The sequence below is a fragment of the Rhinolophus sinicus genome, linkage group LG07 (genome assembly GCF_036562045.2).
Source record: "Rhinolophus sinicus isolate RSC01 linkage group LG07, ASM3656204v1, whole genome shotgun sequence".
In the NCBI taxonomy this organism is placed as follows: Eukaryota; Metazoa; Chordata; class Mammalia; order Chiroptera; family Rhinolophidae; genus Rhinolophus; species Rhinolophus sinicus.
In genome coordinates, this window is record NC_133757.1 from 28,386,976 (window position 1) to 28,403,231 (window position 16,256).

The 16,256-nt window shown below is 41.2% G+C and overlaps 1 protein-coding gene and 1 long non-coding RNA gene across 4 annotated transcripts in view; one reads left to right on the forward strand and one right to left on the reverse strand.

Annotated features, from left to right (window-relative positions):
* LOC141572919 (uncharacterized) overlaps window positions 1-16,256 on the forward strand; it is a 177,884-nt gene that overhangs the window by 158,716 nt on the left and 2,912 nt on the right. The window lies entirely within an intron of this gene.
* Window positions 1-16,256, reverse strand: part of LGI1 (leucine rich glioma inactivated 1) — a 35,562-nt gene that overhangs the window by 11,223 nt on the left and 8,083 nt on the right. The window contains exons 3-4 of one of the 2 annotated variants that reach the window (XM_019739735.2): window positions 6,007-6,078; window positions 5,841-5,912 (exon numbers count right to left, since the gene is read on the reverse strand). The exons of the other annotated variant lie outside the window; for it this stretch is intronic. Coding sequence (XP_019595294.1) covers window positions 5,841-5,912; window positions 6,007-6,078 — 144 coding nt within the window. The remainder of the gene's footprint in view (window positions 1-5,840; window positions 5,913-6,006; window positions 6,079-16,256) is intronic. 2 annotated transcript variants of the gene reach the window in all.

Consider the following 16,256-nt stretch of genomic DNA (forward strand, 5'->3'; position numbering starts at 1 on the left):
CAGCAAGTTATTTCCAGAGAGCCATGCTAATGGTCCCCAAGTCTTTAGACTTCCTTCTCTCTCTGGAATGCGATGGCCTGAGAGTGTAAGCCTGAATTGGTATGGGACAGCTCCTTCCTCTTCAAAAGTCTGTTAGCTGGGCGTGGGTCAAATCAGTCCTGGATTTTAAAACTAAAATCGAGTACTATTAGGAATTAGAGAACGAGAAGTTAGAAGGATGAAAGAGAGAGAGGCAAGCAGTCAGAGGTAGCCACCAAGAGTTGTCAGGAAAAAGACTTTCTACATGGTAAAATTGAAGGAAAACCAGGCTACTCCCCAAGTTGCCTGTTGCCCATTAGCCTGGCTTCAGGGCTCCCTGGACTCAGCAGCAGAGTGGGGTGGAAATGGCATGGGCCAGGAATGGCATATCTGGGTTTGAGCTCTGGCTGTTTCCCTTTCTACAAAGAGAATGATCACTTGGTCAGAATGATCTCCAAGTCCTAGTTTAGCTCTCACATCACATCTTTATACTTTTCACCATGAGAGGCATAAGGCTTCTTCCTCTATGATAATAAAGTGATACTAGAAGAGGTAAGACTTGAAGCCACATAATTGAGTCAGAGAATCTGACCACAGGTTTTTATAGGGGGTAGGAGTGCACTGGAATATCTGATGGGGGAAAGGGTAGGAATGATTGGGAGAGAAGACAAGGCAATGAGAGGTTTAAAAAACACTTCATCAATGTTAATTTTTTAGGCTGATTCTGTAGTGAGAACTAGAAGGATGTTGTTCTTACCACTGTATCCCAGTGCCTAGCGCAAAGTAAGCCCTCAATAGATACTTTGAAATGAATGAACGAATGGGACTGGGTGGAGTGGAGGAGAGGAAGTGCACCAATATGGACAAAGAAAAGTGCAGAGGACGGTTCTGTTCGGTCTCTGTACCAAGGCACTGAGCTAGGGAGAAAGTGCAAAGCCCTGTGAATTACCATTGCCACCCACTCACATATCGCGTGGACCTACTGCTCACAAAGTGCCCTCCTTCCTCTTAGCCTCACTGTGGTAGTAATTCCAAGGCAACATGGAAGCTCTTTAAAGCACCATGCTCTAGGTCCTGACTCAGAGTCTAGGACACACTCCTTAAAGCATCCAGGAAACTGCCCCACTGAACATCCAGTCGCCTTGAGACCAGCTGAGAAGTTGCCAGCGTTCTCAATGGCAGACAGTCTTCCCTTCCTGACAGAGGTGATGGCCTTTCCTCCACTCTGGTGTTTTCATGGTTTACTCTGATTGTGACTGTGGAAACTACTGGAACGTCTTCTCTCTGAGGCAGACCAGAATGGCTCAGACAGCACGCTTGTTTCAGTGCCACTGGTCTCTGCTGCTAAGAAAGCATCGCCCATGGCCATCTGGGATGCTCCCAGCCTCCCGCAGTGCAGGTCCTCTGTTTGAATTGGTGACTCACTGAATTAGTGGTGCTTCAAGTGCGGTTATTTTAATTTCATACAAAATATTTAAAGGGTATAAGTACACTGCAGCATTTGTAATCCCGATGGAGGGCCAGCAGAGGTTAGGCAGTGGGTTTTATTCCTACGTAACGGTGCTGACTGCATACCAGGCTCTGTTCGAAGCACTTTGCATCGATGAACCCATTTACTCTCATGACAACCTTAGGATGGAGATGCTTCTTATTATCCCTGCCCCCATTTTTACAGATGATTGCTATCACCCTCATTTTACACATAGGAAATCTGAGGCGCAGTGGGGCTAAGTGACCTGCCTGAGGTCCCACAGCTGTGAGGGCGTAAAGCCAGGCTTTGAACCCAAGTGGTCTGGTGGCAGACATGACCCTCTCAGCCACCACATCACACTGCCTCTTTACACGCATGGCATGGTGAAGGCTGAAACGAAGACACCCTGCCTGCCTGAATGGGAACACACAGGCACCCTGAGGCTGGGGACTATCATCTACATCGTTTGTCCTCCCACAGTGCCGAGCAACCAGCAGGTGCCCACCACAGGTATCGGTTGATGACAATTTTCGCCAAGTATCTTTATACAAAAATGCAAACAATTCTGCCTCCATTGATCCTTAACCATGGTGACACTTACGTGGCAGCCAAGGGAAACATTACCGAAAAGCTCATGAATAGTAACAAAAATGAATATATAATTAATGTTGAGAAATTTTGTCATCATTGGACATAAACTATTTTTTATTCATGTTTTCCCTGACTTCAAAAGTAAGACACAGTCATCAGAAAAATTCAAACCTTGCTGAAATATATCAACTACTCAAATGTGTAAGTTAATCATGTATATAATTAGTACAGTAATTCAAAGTAATCGAGAGAGGTCCGACGATTTGACTTGTTTAGTAAGGACTTAAATATAAGCAACTCTCCTTTTATTGATGGCTAGCTCGAGGGAGGGGTGTCTATATAGGAACTTTTAAGTTGTCCGTAGAAGGTAAGTCTACTGAGGAAGATACATTAAAAGGTGAGATAAGTTCATTGCTTCTTGAGAAATTAACTGAATTTGTATAAATGCTCAGGTAGGTCCCCTACAGCAGCTTTAATGTTAGGCCAGAGGGGGAACCTGTTGGATCTGAAAGTATATGTGTAGTCCCAACTATTTGCATTTGGAGACCTAACAGAGAGGGTTGGGTTCCTATCTTCAGGGTGTTCTCTCTCTTCTGTAGCCATATATGCTCCTCAAATCATGTCCCATGGAAGGATCCAGCCGGCTCAATAAGAGCTTTCTGGTTCTGTTACAGCTGACATGGTGGAGAGGGCACTAGATGGCTCGTTAAAGACCTTGGGAAACTTCTGGCTTTACTACTTACTAAAGTGGGGAGCAGCTTAAACTCAGGGAGCATCTTCACGTTCTCATTTGTCAACAGGGGTAGTGCGACTGCCTTGTCTCCTTAAGGTCATCTGGAGACTATAATGAGGTCAGGAATGTGAAAAAGCTTTGTAAACTCTTCCTGCAGCATATGCAGTTTAGAGGGCGAGGTGACTGTTCCTCACTGGTTGAACATTTGTTTTTGAAGAATTGGTCTGAGGTAGAGAAAAGTGCACTTTGAAACCTAAAATCTTAAAAAGGAAGTTAATGGCTCAAACAAATGTCGGATTTATTTATATGTGGTAATTAATGGAAAATGAACGTGATGTACTGAACAGCCAGAGAAACATTTGAGTTTCAAATCCTCCCTACCGATCTCTCCTTGAAAAGAAAAAAGGAAAGAAGAAAAAAAGGAAGGATGGGAAGAAGGAAGGAAGGAGAGAAGAAATTAGAAAAGAGCATAATTCAATTAGAAAGGACATAACTTGAAGACAAAGGCATTCCATGAGAAAATGTTTGTTTGTCTAATTGCTCCTGCTAGTCTGAGCTCCTCCAGGTTGGAAAGGGATCTTATCCATCTTTGTACGGCACACCCGAGCGACTTACTTAGGATAAACCATATGGCATTGCCATTTTTGTAGATCAGGAACAGTCTAATATTGGCAATGCCATATGAATCAACCCCTAAGTGTTAGATAAAGATGCAAGAGATCTAGGGTCATACTGACTCAGTCAATTTTAACCTGTTCCCATAACACCTCCTTCCCACCTTCAGCACCCAGTCAAAGAGGTGGGACTTCCCTTGCACTGTGTGTTTGACACTTAAGATTTAGGCCTGTCTCTTTGAAGCCTGTGTCCTCTTGAGCTTAAACGTTTCCAGGTATAAAGCACACGTTGGACCAGTGTCCCTTTCTTATAGTCATCATACCTCTAAAGAAGTGGCCTCATTGTGATCCAAATTTAAATTCCCATTTCATTTGATAGACATAATAGGCCCTAATCAAACAAATGGATGCTCCTCACTAGGGTGTTTTACAGATGTTTTTCCTTTCCCCCTTTCCTTCCTCTGATTCCCTCCCTTCCTCAGCCTTCCCCTCCGCTCCCCTCTTGCCTGCCTGCCCACCTGCCTGCCTTCGGGTGAGGCAGCCCCTTAGGCTGGTGAGAAGATACAGTTGAGAGAACTGAGGGCCATGGCAGGGCTTGTATCATGGTTCCCAGAGAGGACAGCGGGGTCTTACATCCTTCCTTCAGCTCCGCATGCTGCAGAGCATTGGACAAGGCTGTGTTGACTGGGATTTGTGTGAATCATGTGGATATCCAAGTTGGGGTCATGAACTTCCAGTTTTCCTTCCATATATTTGTTTCTTTTATTCACTTTTGTCTGAAAAATTAGGTGTGGCCATGTTGGGCTCTGTGACAAAATGGCATGATGTTCATGCCACCACAGCCATTTATGTCTGCCTCCCATCGTGTCACCGACATGAAGAGCAGCACTGCAAATGCTGTTTGTTTGGTTTTTATCACAATGACTACATACAGAAACCTTGGAAGGCATAATGATGGTATAAGATACATTTGGCCATCAGTTCCCCTGGCTGCAAATCTGAACAGCAGTAGAGACAGGGCCTGGGAGAGGGAGCATGATGACCATGTGGACACATTAGAATGCAGCCTCTACGGGCTGGCAGTCTTATCTGCTTTGTCCCCTGCTGCATCCTGGGGCCTAGAACAGAGCTGGGGAGAAGGTATTGTGAGGGAACAGGTTAAAGTCGAAAGAATGATGCTTAGCTCTCTTGCATCTTTAACTAATGAGACACATACTAAGCACTAAGAAATAAATAGTCATTGATCGGATGAATAGCCGTTGCAGTTCAACTATCGAGTTGATATTATCATAGTTCTACAATCAGGCAGTTCACTAGTCATATATCCCCTCCAAGCCTCTGTTTCTTCATTTCTAAAACAGGGATTGTTGTACTGATCTGGCAGGATTATTGAGAAGATTAAATGAAAATTCATGTAAAGCAGAATGACCAACATAATAGTAGGAACTTAAAATATATTAGTGCCTTTTCTTCCCCCTGCCCTTCTAGTTTCTTTCACAATACATCCATGTGTATGTGAGTGAGTGAGTGAGTGAGTGAGTGAGTGAGTGAGCGTGTGTGTGTGTGTGTCTATAGGGGGGCAGGGGAGCCTAGGAGAAACAAGTTATTTGGTTCATGTTCAGGATTTCTCCAATTCAGCTCAGCACCATGCTATTGCAGGCTGGGTACTTCTTTGTGGTGGGGGCTGTCCTGTGCACTGGAGGATGTTTAGCAGTATCGCTGCCCCACCTACTGAAGCCAGTTACCTCCCCCAGTCCTGGCAACCAAACAGGTCTCTAGCTATTTCCGAATGTTCCCTAAGAGGCAAAATTGTCTCCTGTTAAGAAGGACTGACTCTAATCACCCATTGAGTAATTCAGTATTTCATGTCTAAGCAAGTTGTGCAGGTGCTATGTACGCCTTGTCTGTGGTTATAATATATGTATAAACGTCAGGGCACATACAGAAAAATAAAAATGGCAAATATCAAATCACACTATAAACCCATAATTATGCATGAAGTGAGTTAATGATGTAGCTAATCAGAAAGTTATTTCAGTCACACAACTTCCCTGCATTAGATTGTTTTCCTAATTATGATTGGTTTAGACTAATCATATTAATAGTAATCAATTCCCTGGACACACACTGGCTGATGACAGGGAGCGATGGCAAGCGTGACTGGAGAGAAATCATTTGGGTTTCTTAGATTTTCATGGATACCCACAAACAGTGCGCTTTAACCATAGATTATCCAAGTGCATTGTCCATTTGCAAACTTAAAAAGTAATAGCAAGGGGTAGCTGGGTTAGCTCAATTGCTTAGAGTGTGGTGCTGATAACACCGAGGTTGCCAGTTTGATCCCCGCATGGGCCACTGTGAGCTGTGCCCTCCTTAAAAAAAAAAAAAAAAAAAAAAAAAAAATCATACTTACAGGTGAATTAAAGACTTTAGTCCCCGGAAAGTATGTCTTGAAATGGACTTGATGTTGTTGTTTTCTATGAATCTGCAATAGGTTATAATATTTTTGTCAGACTGCTGTAGGAATCTGAGAGCACTTGTCCTGAATCATTATGTTAAAAAAAGGTTTTTTTACTTACAAATACTCTAAATGTGGGAGACCAATAAAAGCATCATCACTGATCACATCAAAGGAGTTCGATGTGAATAACCTGCCCAGAAAAAGTACACAATGAAAATGGTTAAACTGACAGATTGTCGATTTTTACTGCTTTATTTCTCAGAGAAGTGAGTGGGAGTTGTGCATGGAAAAATGTCTGGATGTCTGCCTGATATAGGGTTATTTCTTCGGTAATTTTTGTAGCTTTTTTTTTTTTTAATCCCCAATTATCTCCCCATCAAATGCTCATCAAGGAAGCGGGGGCTTCATGCCCCACTCCTTGCAGTGATGGATGTCACATGCCCTGGGTAACGTTTGACAGTATGACAGCCAAATCAACATTTTTCACATTTTCATGAAAAAGACACAACAGAATCTTTCCCTTTGCTTTAGAAACTTCTGGAATGTTCTGACCAGCCCAAACAATGGTGCTTTGGGGTTGTAAGACTGGGGAACCTAGAAAAGTATCTTCGTGCCCAGTTGTGCTGTGATATCTCATAGTAGATAAGCCACTGGCACTGGCTCAGTGAACATCAACTACCCTCCTTCTTTGAAAATAAAACAGGCTGAAGATAGGAAACAATAAAGTTTAAGAAGAGTCTTAGATCCACTTTATTACTAAATCGTTGAAAATAACACTAACTTGGACAAATTTATTTGCAATTTCAAAATCCACAGTGATTTGGTTTCGTAATTACTGATGAAAAGAATATTAACCAGCAGTCCTCACACCCTGTTGAACTCCTTGGAGAACTTGCCAGTTTTCTGGATGGGAGGCTTAAAAGAGATGGTCATAGGTTAAATAACACAAAACAGTTTTTTTTAGAGTTAACATTAATGTATGGACCTTGTTAGATAAAGTGTTGATACAAGCTGAAAATAAGGTTTTATTTTGACAATTTTATAAGGGGTTCAAATGACATTCAGTCTACATTTTAAGGGTCTTGTGTAGGGGAAGCTCAGATGCCGCCTGTAACCATTGTCCAAAATATGACCATGGTCATGGACCAAATCAGATGCTTGACATAATTTGAAAATTCACATCTCATATGTACTGTTTAATTGCACTATGAAAAGTCTAATATTCTCTGTTAAAAGCTTTTTGACTTTTACTTTTAAAGTCTAGGAATTAAAAATAACTGCCACTAGATTAGTGACTTCATCTCTCTGAGCCTGTTAACTAAGGTTAAAACTAGGAGATCTCATTTTCTGAACATTTATGAATAACTTATTTGATTGTTGGGATTGCTTCAAAATAATCGAGGGAGGAGACAGCAGTGGGTTAGATATGAATTAAGGTGATAAGATGAGGTGATAATTTTTGAAGCTGAATGATGGGTGCGTGGGAGTGAATTTCATTACTATCTCTACTTTTTTACATGCTTGGAATTTTCCATAAAAATGGGGGGAAACACAAACCAACCAAACAAAACTAAATGATCTCTTGCGTTTCTTCCTAAGCTATCAGTTCTGGGGTGATGTAGTATTCTCTTCTATCCGTCCTCCCTCCAGTGTCATAGCTTCATACTCAACTAATTTACTGGGCTCTGAAAAGTCAACACTAAGGAATAGTCATGCATATTAAATGCCCATGGTTATTAAAACAAATTCAAATGCTTATGAATTTAATCACAACTTTGGCAATTGCTTCTTCTTACTTCACAGTTCTATAAAACAAGAAAATTGCTCAGCCTTACTCCAAGCTAAGCTAACATCCAAAGATTTCTTAAGGTTCTAGATTTTTGTTTCATTCTGTATACACAGCATCAGAGATGGAGGGAAAGAAATAAGGCAGAAATAGATACAGAGAAATACTTCCATGTTCACTGGTTTGCAAACCGTCCCGTGGTTGAACCAACAACTTCATTATGAGGCACTTCAAGTCACCAGAGGAAGTAGCTTCTCTCACTAGTTCCCTTTATGTTGAATAAGATGCAAAACAGAGTGGGAAATCAACATTAGTGAACAGAACTTGCCCACACATGTCAGGGAAATAAAAGAGAGGCTTTCGAGTAGAATGCTTGTTGGCTTGTTCATTGCTTACTCCTAGCACCTGTAATAGTGCCTGTCCCATAGTGGACACTGAATAAATATTTGTCAATCAAAGAGGAATTCACTTTACATTAAGTTCTGGTCATTACTACATTACTAGATTGACTGTTTCTTAGAGCAGGGACTTATCCTTATTTGCTTTTGTGTGCCTAGCCCTGAGCAAAGTTTCTGGCTGAATAATGTTTGTTGAACTAGATTTCAAGGATGAAAACCTCTGGTTAAAACTACAACTACAAGCAAAAAATATGGATGAATCTCACAAATTTAAGTCAAGAGAAAGAAACCAGAACACAGTCAAGTACATCCTATATGAGTATACTCGCGTAAGGAACAAAACCCAGCAACACTCATCTGTGTAACTGGAAGGAGGCACAAGGGGAGTCATCACAGTAATGACAATGCTTAGTTTCTGGGTGCTGGTTATAAGGATGTTCGCTTGAGAAAAAAAATCATGGTTGGGTAAACAGGCAGAGCACAGAGGATTTTTAGTGCAGTGAAACTACTCTGCCTGACACCATAACGATGGATGCACTTCATTATACATTTGTCCAAACCCATAGAATGTACACCACCAAGTGTGAACCCCAATGTAAACTATGGACTCTGGGTGACAATGTAAGTTCATCAGTTGTAACAAATGCACCACCCTGTTGCTACCCCATCTTCACATACAACAGACTTGGGTCAAACCCTGATGGCCATGTTTTATACCATACAACATTTGTCCCTTTCCTCAGATAATAATCTGGGGCAGGAAGGACTCAGCTTCTCACCCAGAGCAGCTAATTCTGAGGGCAGTCAGCATGGCATGGCCCAAGTAGCCTGGTTCAAAAAAGTGAGTTGGGCTGAAGATAAGTCACTTCTTGAAGATTTGGAATCAACAAACAGAGATGGAGCCAGTGGGCAGAGGAACTGAAGGAGAAAGGATAACTTAGGGTTGAATTAGATCAATGGCAGGCAAAAAAGTGTGTGAAAGGCACACTTAGGAAGGAGCAGAAAGTGGAGGAGACATGTGTGCAAAAGGGAAGTGTATGCAAAGGCCTTCTAGATCTGTGTTAGATCCTAAGCCAGTGCTTCTCAATCTTGATCACACTTGAGATGACCTGGGGAGCTTTAAAAATACTGATATCCAGTTCTCACCTTCAGGGATTCTGGTTACATTCTATACCTGGTGTGTGGCCTGGGCATAGGGATATTTGAAAGTTCCCCAATTGGCTCTTATATGTAACCAGGGCTGCATATGGTACAGTCAGTTACAAAAGCCCCTCTTCACCTGTGGTGACTGACGTATTCTCTGCTCCTTGTAGCAAGTCTGGCTGGAGCAATTGCTGTGGTACGTGGAGGTGCTATGGATTGCCCTGTCCCCATAGCTACGTACATGTAGCAAGAGTTTGCGGTAATAGGACTAGGATTTGACAACTCTCCTCACAATGGTAGCATCACAGAGGAGTTGGTGGGGATCAGTGTACCTTCTGAATGAACTTGTTACCCTGAGCCACAAATTAAAGATCTGGACGCCACAGACCTGCCAAGCAACCATCCCGTGGGTTTGTGCAGAGATGGTGTAGAATTTACCCTCTGACCCTGGTCCTATGGGAACATTTGAGGTCTCTTCCACTTCCTCTATTCTTATGAAAGGAAAAAGCCAAGCATTTTCTCCTAGAATTTTGGTAGAGGTGGCCTGACCTATTGGTACCCTACCTGCAAGGGCTTTGCATTTATGTCTCTTAGCCGTCAGACTCATGAATTCAGGAAGAAAAGGGACTACAGAAGAAGTGGGGAGAATTTTTTCCCTTTGCAACCAAGAGACTGTTTTCTTACCAAGAAGGGGATTCAGGAAGACTGACTGTATATATCAACTATCAATTCCAAGCAGGCAACAGCTCATTCTTTAAATGATGATTATTGTCTTCATTATAGCCTACATTTCATAGACTCCTGCTGGATTATCTGATTCGGTTTTTGGAACAACTCTGTGAGTGGTAGAGCAGGTGTTAGTATCGGTTTGACTGGAGGAAACTGAGGCCCAGAGGGCTGTTAAAAGCTTTACTCAAGGTGATGAAGCCCAAGACTCCTGGTCTACTGCCCTTTCACACACTGGGTGGCCTCTCAGTTTGGGACCTGGGTCGCACGGTGACGTAACACCACATTCTGGCAGACAACCATAATAATGCTGCCCAACTTACAAAGATTTAAGAAATCCAATGAAATAACAATCCCTTTTTAAGGAATTAATTAATCAATATAAGTTGTCTCAAGTCACATTAAGATCATGTCAACCTGTATTTTTTTCAAGCAAAGAATTTAAAAAATTCGAGTGCGGTTTGGTGCATTCTGCTTAGGTATAGTATATGTTCATTGTAGGAATTCTGGAAAACAATGAAAAGAAGAAAATAAACATCACCATAATCATACTACCCAAAGATATTGATCTGCATATACATAAGACATGCATTTTAAGAAAATTGGGATAATAACTTTTATATTGTTCTGTGTCCTCCTTTTCATGTACTCATTCCATCAAGAACAACCAATGACAATAAATTTTCAATAGTATAATTTTAACATGAATTTTGCATTATTATATCATGATTTAATCTTTTCATTGTTGATTCCATCTTTTGTTATTATGAACAGTATGATAACCATCCTCTTATACAAATATTTTTCCATATCCTTAATTGTTTCTTTAGGATAGACTGGGGATAGATTTCTAAAAGTTACGTTATTGGGTTATTGATGGTTTTTCAAGTCTCCAGTTCTTTATTGCTAACTTGCACCAAATTACATATTCAACTCTGAGTGTAGAAATGCCTATTTTACCACATCCTCACCAATATCTAGTATTATCATTTTTGTTTCTTTTTCTATGGAATTATGTCCTTTGACCATTGTTGTTGCTTTCTAAGCATTTTTTATTTATTAAGGATATTATCTATTCTTTTCCTATATTATTTGATGCTAAGACTTTTCCCTACTGATTATGATTGTCTTTTCATTCATGATTTTTAACACATAGAAGTTTTACATTAAAAAAATATGAACATGAATTTTTATTTAGAATGAAAAAGGAAACCAAAACATTATAAGTATTGGAAGGATGTCAAATACCACAAAAATCATAATATCCAGCATAATAGTTAATAATTAACTGTCTACACAAGAAGTTTTACATTTTAAACAAAATATATCAACTTCCATTGTGTATTTTTTTCTTTCCTTTTATTGTTAAAATATTCTGTTGTACCTAGAGATCAATGAAAAATAACCTACACCTCCCCCTTTTTAATTTCCTTTTTTTTACATTTGACTATTTAATCCATTTGGGACTTACTTTTATGTATGATGTGAGGTGAGACACTGCCTTGATTCTTTCTTAAATATTTACTCAAATTTACCCAAAGCCTTTTTTCGAACAATTAATGCCTTCCCCATTTGTGAGTATTGCTTCCTTTAAATGTTTGCTATTTTAATCATTCTTCTCCAAGACTCAAATCTTGGATTTATTTATTACTCCCATTGCTTCCAAATTTATTTTTTTATCGGTTTATTATTTATTTTCTTTTGATTTACTTAGGATATTTATTGAGTTTTGTGCTCAATTCATATATTTTTATTCTTTCTGATTTAAAATGTAACTATTTAGAAATATGACTTTACCTCTGTGTAAAGCATCCTGTAAGTTTGGAGAGGTAATAATCTTTCACAATTGCATATTTGATTTCAACAGGTATTTAAAATAATATTCTTTAAATGCCCTATTGATGATAGGTTTTTTTAATAAAAGCTTTCATCATTTTATTATTGATATTGCATTGGGACAGATCACACTTCTTCATAAGCAAAAATTAACAAGGCCATGAGGTTGTTAGGGGGTTTCTGGCTGAACTGAAGAACTAGGACCAGAAGCATTTAATTGAAAAGTAGCAGAAAAGTAAGCAGCAGGGTTAGTGTAGAGCTCAAGAGTTCTGAGGGAGCCTGCGGTGGGCAACAGAGAAGTAAAGGAAGGAGCAGGAGATCAGCAAACGAGGATCTGGCTGCATTAGGAGGAGGTCAAGGCTAAGGCTGCCCAACATCCAGCTAGAAGGCCGTCCACAAGAGCAAGAGGACTGGGCAAGCACATGTATCGATGCAAAGGTTGCTGGGCCGCTGACGTGGTTTCCTGTCCTGCTTCTCACCTCTTCTAGGGACCAGGAAAGAGCATTCTGAAGAGGGAATCAGGAAGCCTGGCTCTTAATTTCCACGTGGCCATAAATCCTCTGTGTGGCCTTGAGCACGTCATTTCTCCTCTCCATATTGTCAAATCAGAGGTCTAGACTAGATCGCTTTCCTAGTCACTTCTAGCTTGAAAGCTGTATGAGTCTATGCTTGGAGCACTGTGGGTATCATTCATGGGAGAGTAGGCATGGGCTCCGCCTGGGGAGGCAGGCCTGCTGATGGCTGAATGGGAGGAGGATCCGGCTGAGAAAACCACTCCTTGTCTCAAACCAGATGGCTCATCTGGTCACGCCGGGGCCCCGTGGCTCTAACGACACCTACGTCTCTAGTCACCTGTGACATCTTGCCTGCCATCAGAATTGTCATTGGCCAATGGGTGGCCTGCATCCTGTCTTCCAGTCCAGAGCAGATTCTTCTGGCTATGGATGGGAGATGGTTTAGGGGGCTCTCCCCTACAATAAGTATTCTGGATGAAGAAGAGAAGAGTGAGCAGCAAATGCCCAGTTGTCACTTGGAGACTGCACTGGTTAGATATAGAATAGAGAGTCTGGTTTCTAAGCTTGCAGCTGCCACTTATTGTGCACATGATGCATTAAGTACATGAATCTATTTAATTATCTGTTAAAAAAAGAATTATAATAACAAAAAAACTTCCTGGAAAAGTCTAAGAATTACACGAGATAATGTATATATGAGCATGTCTCCAATGCTTCTGCCGAAGAATATCTAAGCAAAGATCATAGATATAAGATGTCCGGGCTGGAAGAGCCCGTAGATCTAGTGAAGGGCATTAGTTTTACTGCTAGGGAAACAGGTTGAGTGAGACGCTCACCTGCCCAAGAGAACTGCAATAAGCATCACACAGGGAATTAGGCAGCCATGGCAGTGTGTGTAAACAAGAGTGTGCACACTTCCAGGTGCATATGTGAGTCTGTATGTTTATATACGCATATATATGTACTCACAGATAAAAGAGCAAGATGCACAGCTTATAGCTGTTGGAAGATTTGGGGGTACAGCTGGAGAGCTCACCAACTTATTTATAGCTGCCATTGCTTAAATGATTCAGACTCTGGTTGTTACCAATATTCTCCTTTTTTCCAAAAGAATAGGGCCGGTTGAATGATAATTAATAATAGGCTGATGACTCACTTTAGTGAAATGCACACATTGTAAGTGCATGTGTCATTGGAGTAATTTGAATAATTTACATTTGACTATTTAAAAATATGCTTTCAAGATAGGAAAGCATTAAAATGGGAAGCATCACACATGAGTACATTATTTCACAATTTTTTTTATTCTAATCCTTGGAAAACATTTTCAGTGTAATTCAGCTGATTCTTATGTAGACCACCACCTCTTCAACCTGCAGAATAACCTTACTTTTGCTCCACATAAGTCTGAGTGGGGGAGCACCCCAGAGAGATATGTAGTTCAATTCCTCTTCACAGGTGAAGAAAGTGAGACCTACAGAAGGTAAGTGACTTACCCCATGTCACATCTTTTGTGAGCAGCAGGGCCAGGATGAGGGAGATTGTGGGCGTTAGATTCGCAAAGTTTCCCTTGGAATATTCTTGGCATGCACACCAGCAGACCTGAGCGTGGACTTACCCCTTTGGTTTTATAGTTTTATCACCTTTCATGCCAGGATAGTCAAAGTCTTCCTTTCTAGGAGTTGGCATAGCCCACCTCCCATCTCCCAGTATTGTTTACAAATTCATTCTGTATCTCCCTGGTCCTGAAACACTAAAAAGGGACTTACATTTTTTCTAAAGCCTATTCTTGCCAAACATCATCTTTAGCATCTTGCCATCTATTAACTCATTTCAATCCTCAAATGTCTCCACTTAAAAATATAAAGAACACTGGGCCAGCCCGGTGGCTCAGGCGGTTGGAGCTCCATGCTCCTAACTCCGAAGGCTGCCGGTTCGATTCCCACATGGTCCAGTGGGCTCTCAACCACAAGGTTGCTGGTTCAACTCCTCGAGTCCCACAAGGGATGGTGGGCTCCGCCCCCTGCAACTAAGATTGAACACGGCACCTTGAACTGAGCTGCCGCTGAGCTCCCGGATGGCTCAGTTGGTTGGAGCGCATCCTCTCAACCACAAGGTTGCCAGTTCAACTCCCACAAGGGATGGTGGGCTGTGCCCCCTTCAACTAGCAATGGCAACTGGACCTGGAGCTGAGCTGCACCCTCCACAACTAAGATTGAAAGGACAACAACTTGACTTGGAAAAAAGTCCTGGAAGGACACACTGTTCCCCAATAATGTCCTGTTCCCCTTCCCCAATAAAATATTTTTAAATATATATATATATATATATATAAAGAACACTGAGATGAGAGAGATAAAGGGATTAGAAGCTTATGACTGGCAGAGCTGGGATTCCGTGCTCAGGCTCTTCTCACTGGGACTGGTAACGGGATATGGGCAAGCCTGTGCTTCTTCTTTTTAGTCCCATCAGATCCCCAGTATCTGCTGCAAACGTAGAACAGCTTTGCCCAGTGGTCCTAGAGTGTATGCCCTGAAATGCAAGGATTTCATGGGGTTTGAGAGGTTTGAAATGAACAACAATAAATAAATAAATTGGGGAAAAGCGGGTAAGTGAAGTTCATCAGTGTTCTTAATTACACGAATCTTTCTATCTTTAAGTAAATTGAGAGTTTTCAAAAGGGAATTAAATATGCAGTTTCCCAATGGTATTGATGATGGGACTCTTTTATCATTGAGCCTTACACAAAATGAATATTCTATGGATCATACCCAGGGAAATGCTGGTTTAAAAATAACTAGTTGAATAACTGTGAGGCTCCAAACAAAAACAGTGAGATTGTAAATTTAAACTCAGGGGCCTTTTTCCTCTTGAATGGGCTGCCAGTGATAATCTACTTCCTCTGAAAGATAAAGCATCCCCTGGGAGGTCCCTGAGGAAGTGGTGTGTGCCACTCTGCTTGACCAGGTGCATAGCCTGGTGATAAGGCCTGAGTCCCAGATATCATACTCAATGAACCCACACTAACAGAATTGTCTGAGTTACTCCTCATATGGAGATAGAAGGTGTAAGGTGTTCTTGAAGATGGGTTTCTTTCTACCTACCTAAGCTCTGCTAGCAAGCCTTTCTAGAACAGGTGAGGCATAGATAATGAAGCTAATAAATAAAATGAATACCAAAGGCATAGATTCCCTAAGTATGGTCCATAGACTCAATATCCTATGGGATGCTAAAAAAAGTGAAACAAAATAAGTCCAGAGGCTTTTCCATGCCAAGGGGCACTGTGAATAGCCAAGCAGGAATAGAATGTGCAGTTTCCCAAATTTATGTGAGCACAGAACCCTTTTCTCGCAGGACAACCGTTTCACAGGACAGAAATTTAGAAAACATTGGCCTAAGGTGTAACTTTAAAGAAGTCCTTTGTCTTTTGCTGTTTTTTCCTTCTCTCTCTCTCTCTCTCTCTCTCTCTCTCTCTCTCTCTCTCTCTCTTACACATACAAATGAGAGTTGAATCCTAGGGAAACTAGATGTTCTTGCCAGCAACGCTGCCACTCTTTCAAAGGGCTTTTGAAACTCCTTCTCAGTAATTGTCTCCAGGAATCAGGACACAGTCCCCTGAATATACTCGTTAATGGCAAAGGCTGATCTTTTGAGAAGAAATTTGATTTGGGGAAAAAAAGTATGTAAAGTCAATTCAAGCCCAATGATTCATGTTCAAGAGGAAGTAGGCAGAAGTGGTTAAAAGTGAGGATGTGGGTTTAAAGCCCTGCTCTGCCACTTATTAGGGGTGCGACATTGAAGAGGTTACCTAACTCCTCTAGGACTCATTGCTTCATCTGCAGAATAGAGAAAATCATACCCCCTTACAGGGTTATTGTGATGATGAAATAAGAAATGAGATATATAAAGTGCTTAGCATCAGGCAATATAGAAATGGCAAATGCCCCCTAACAAAACTGGTTTT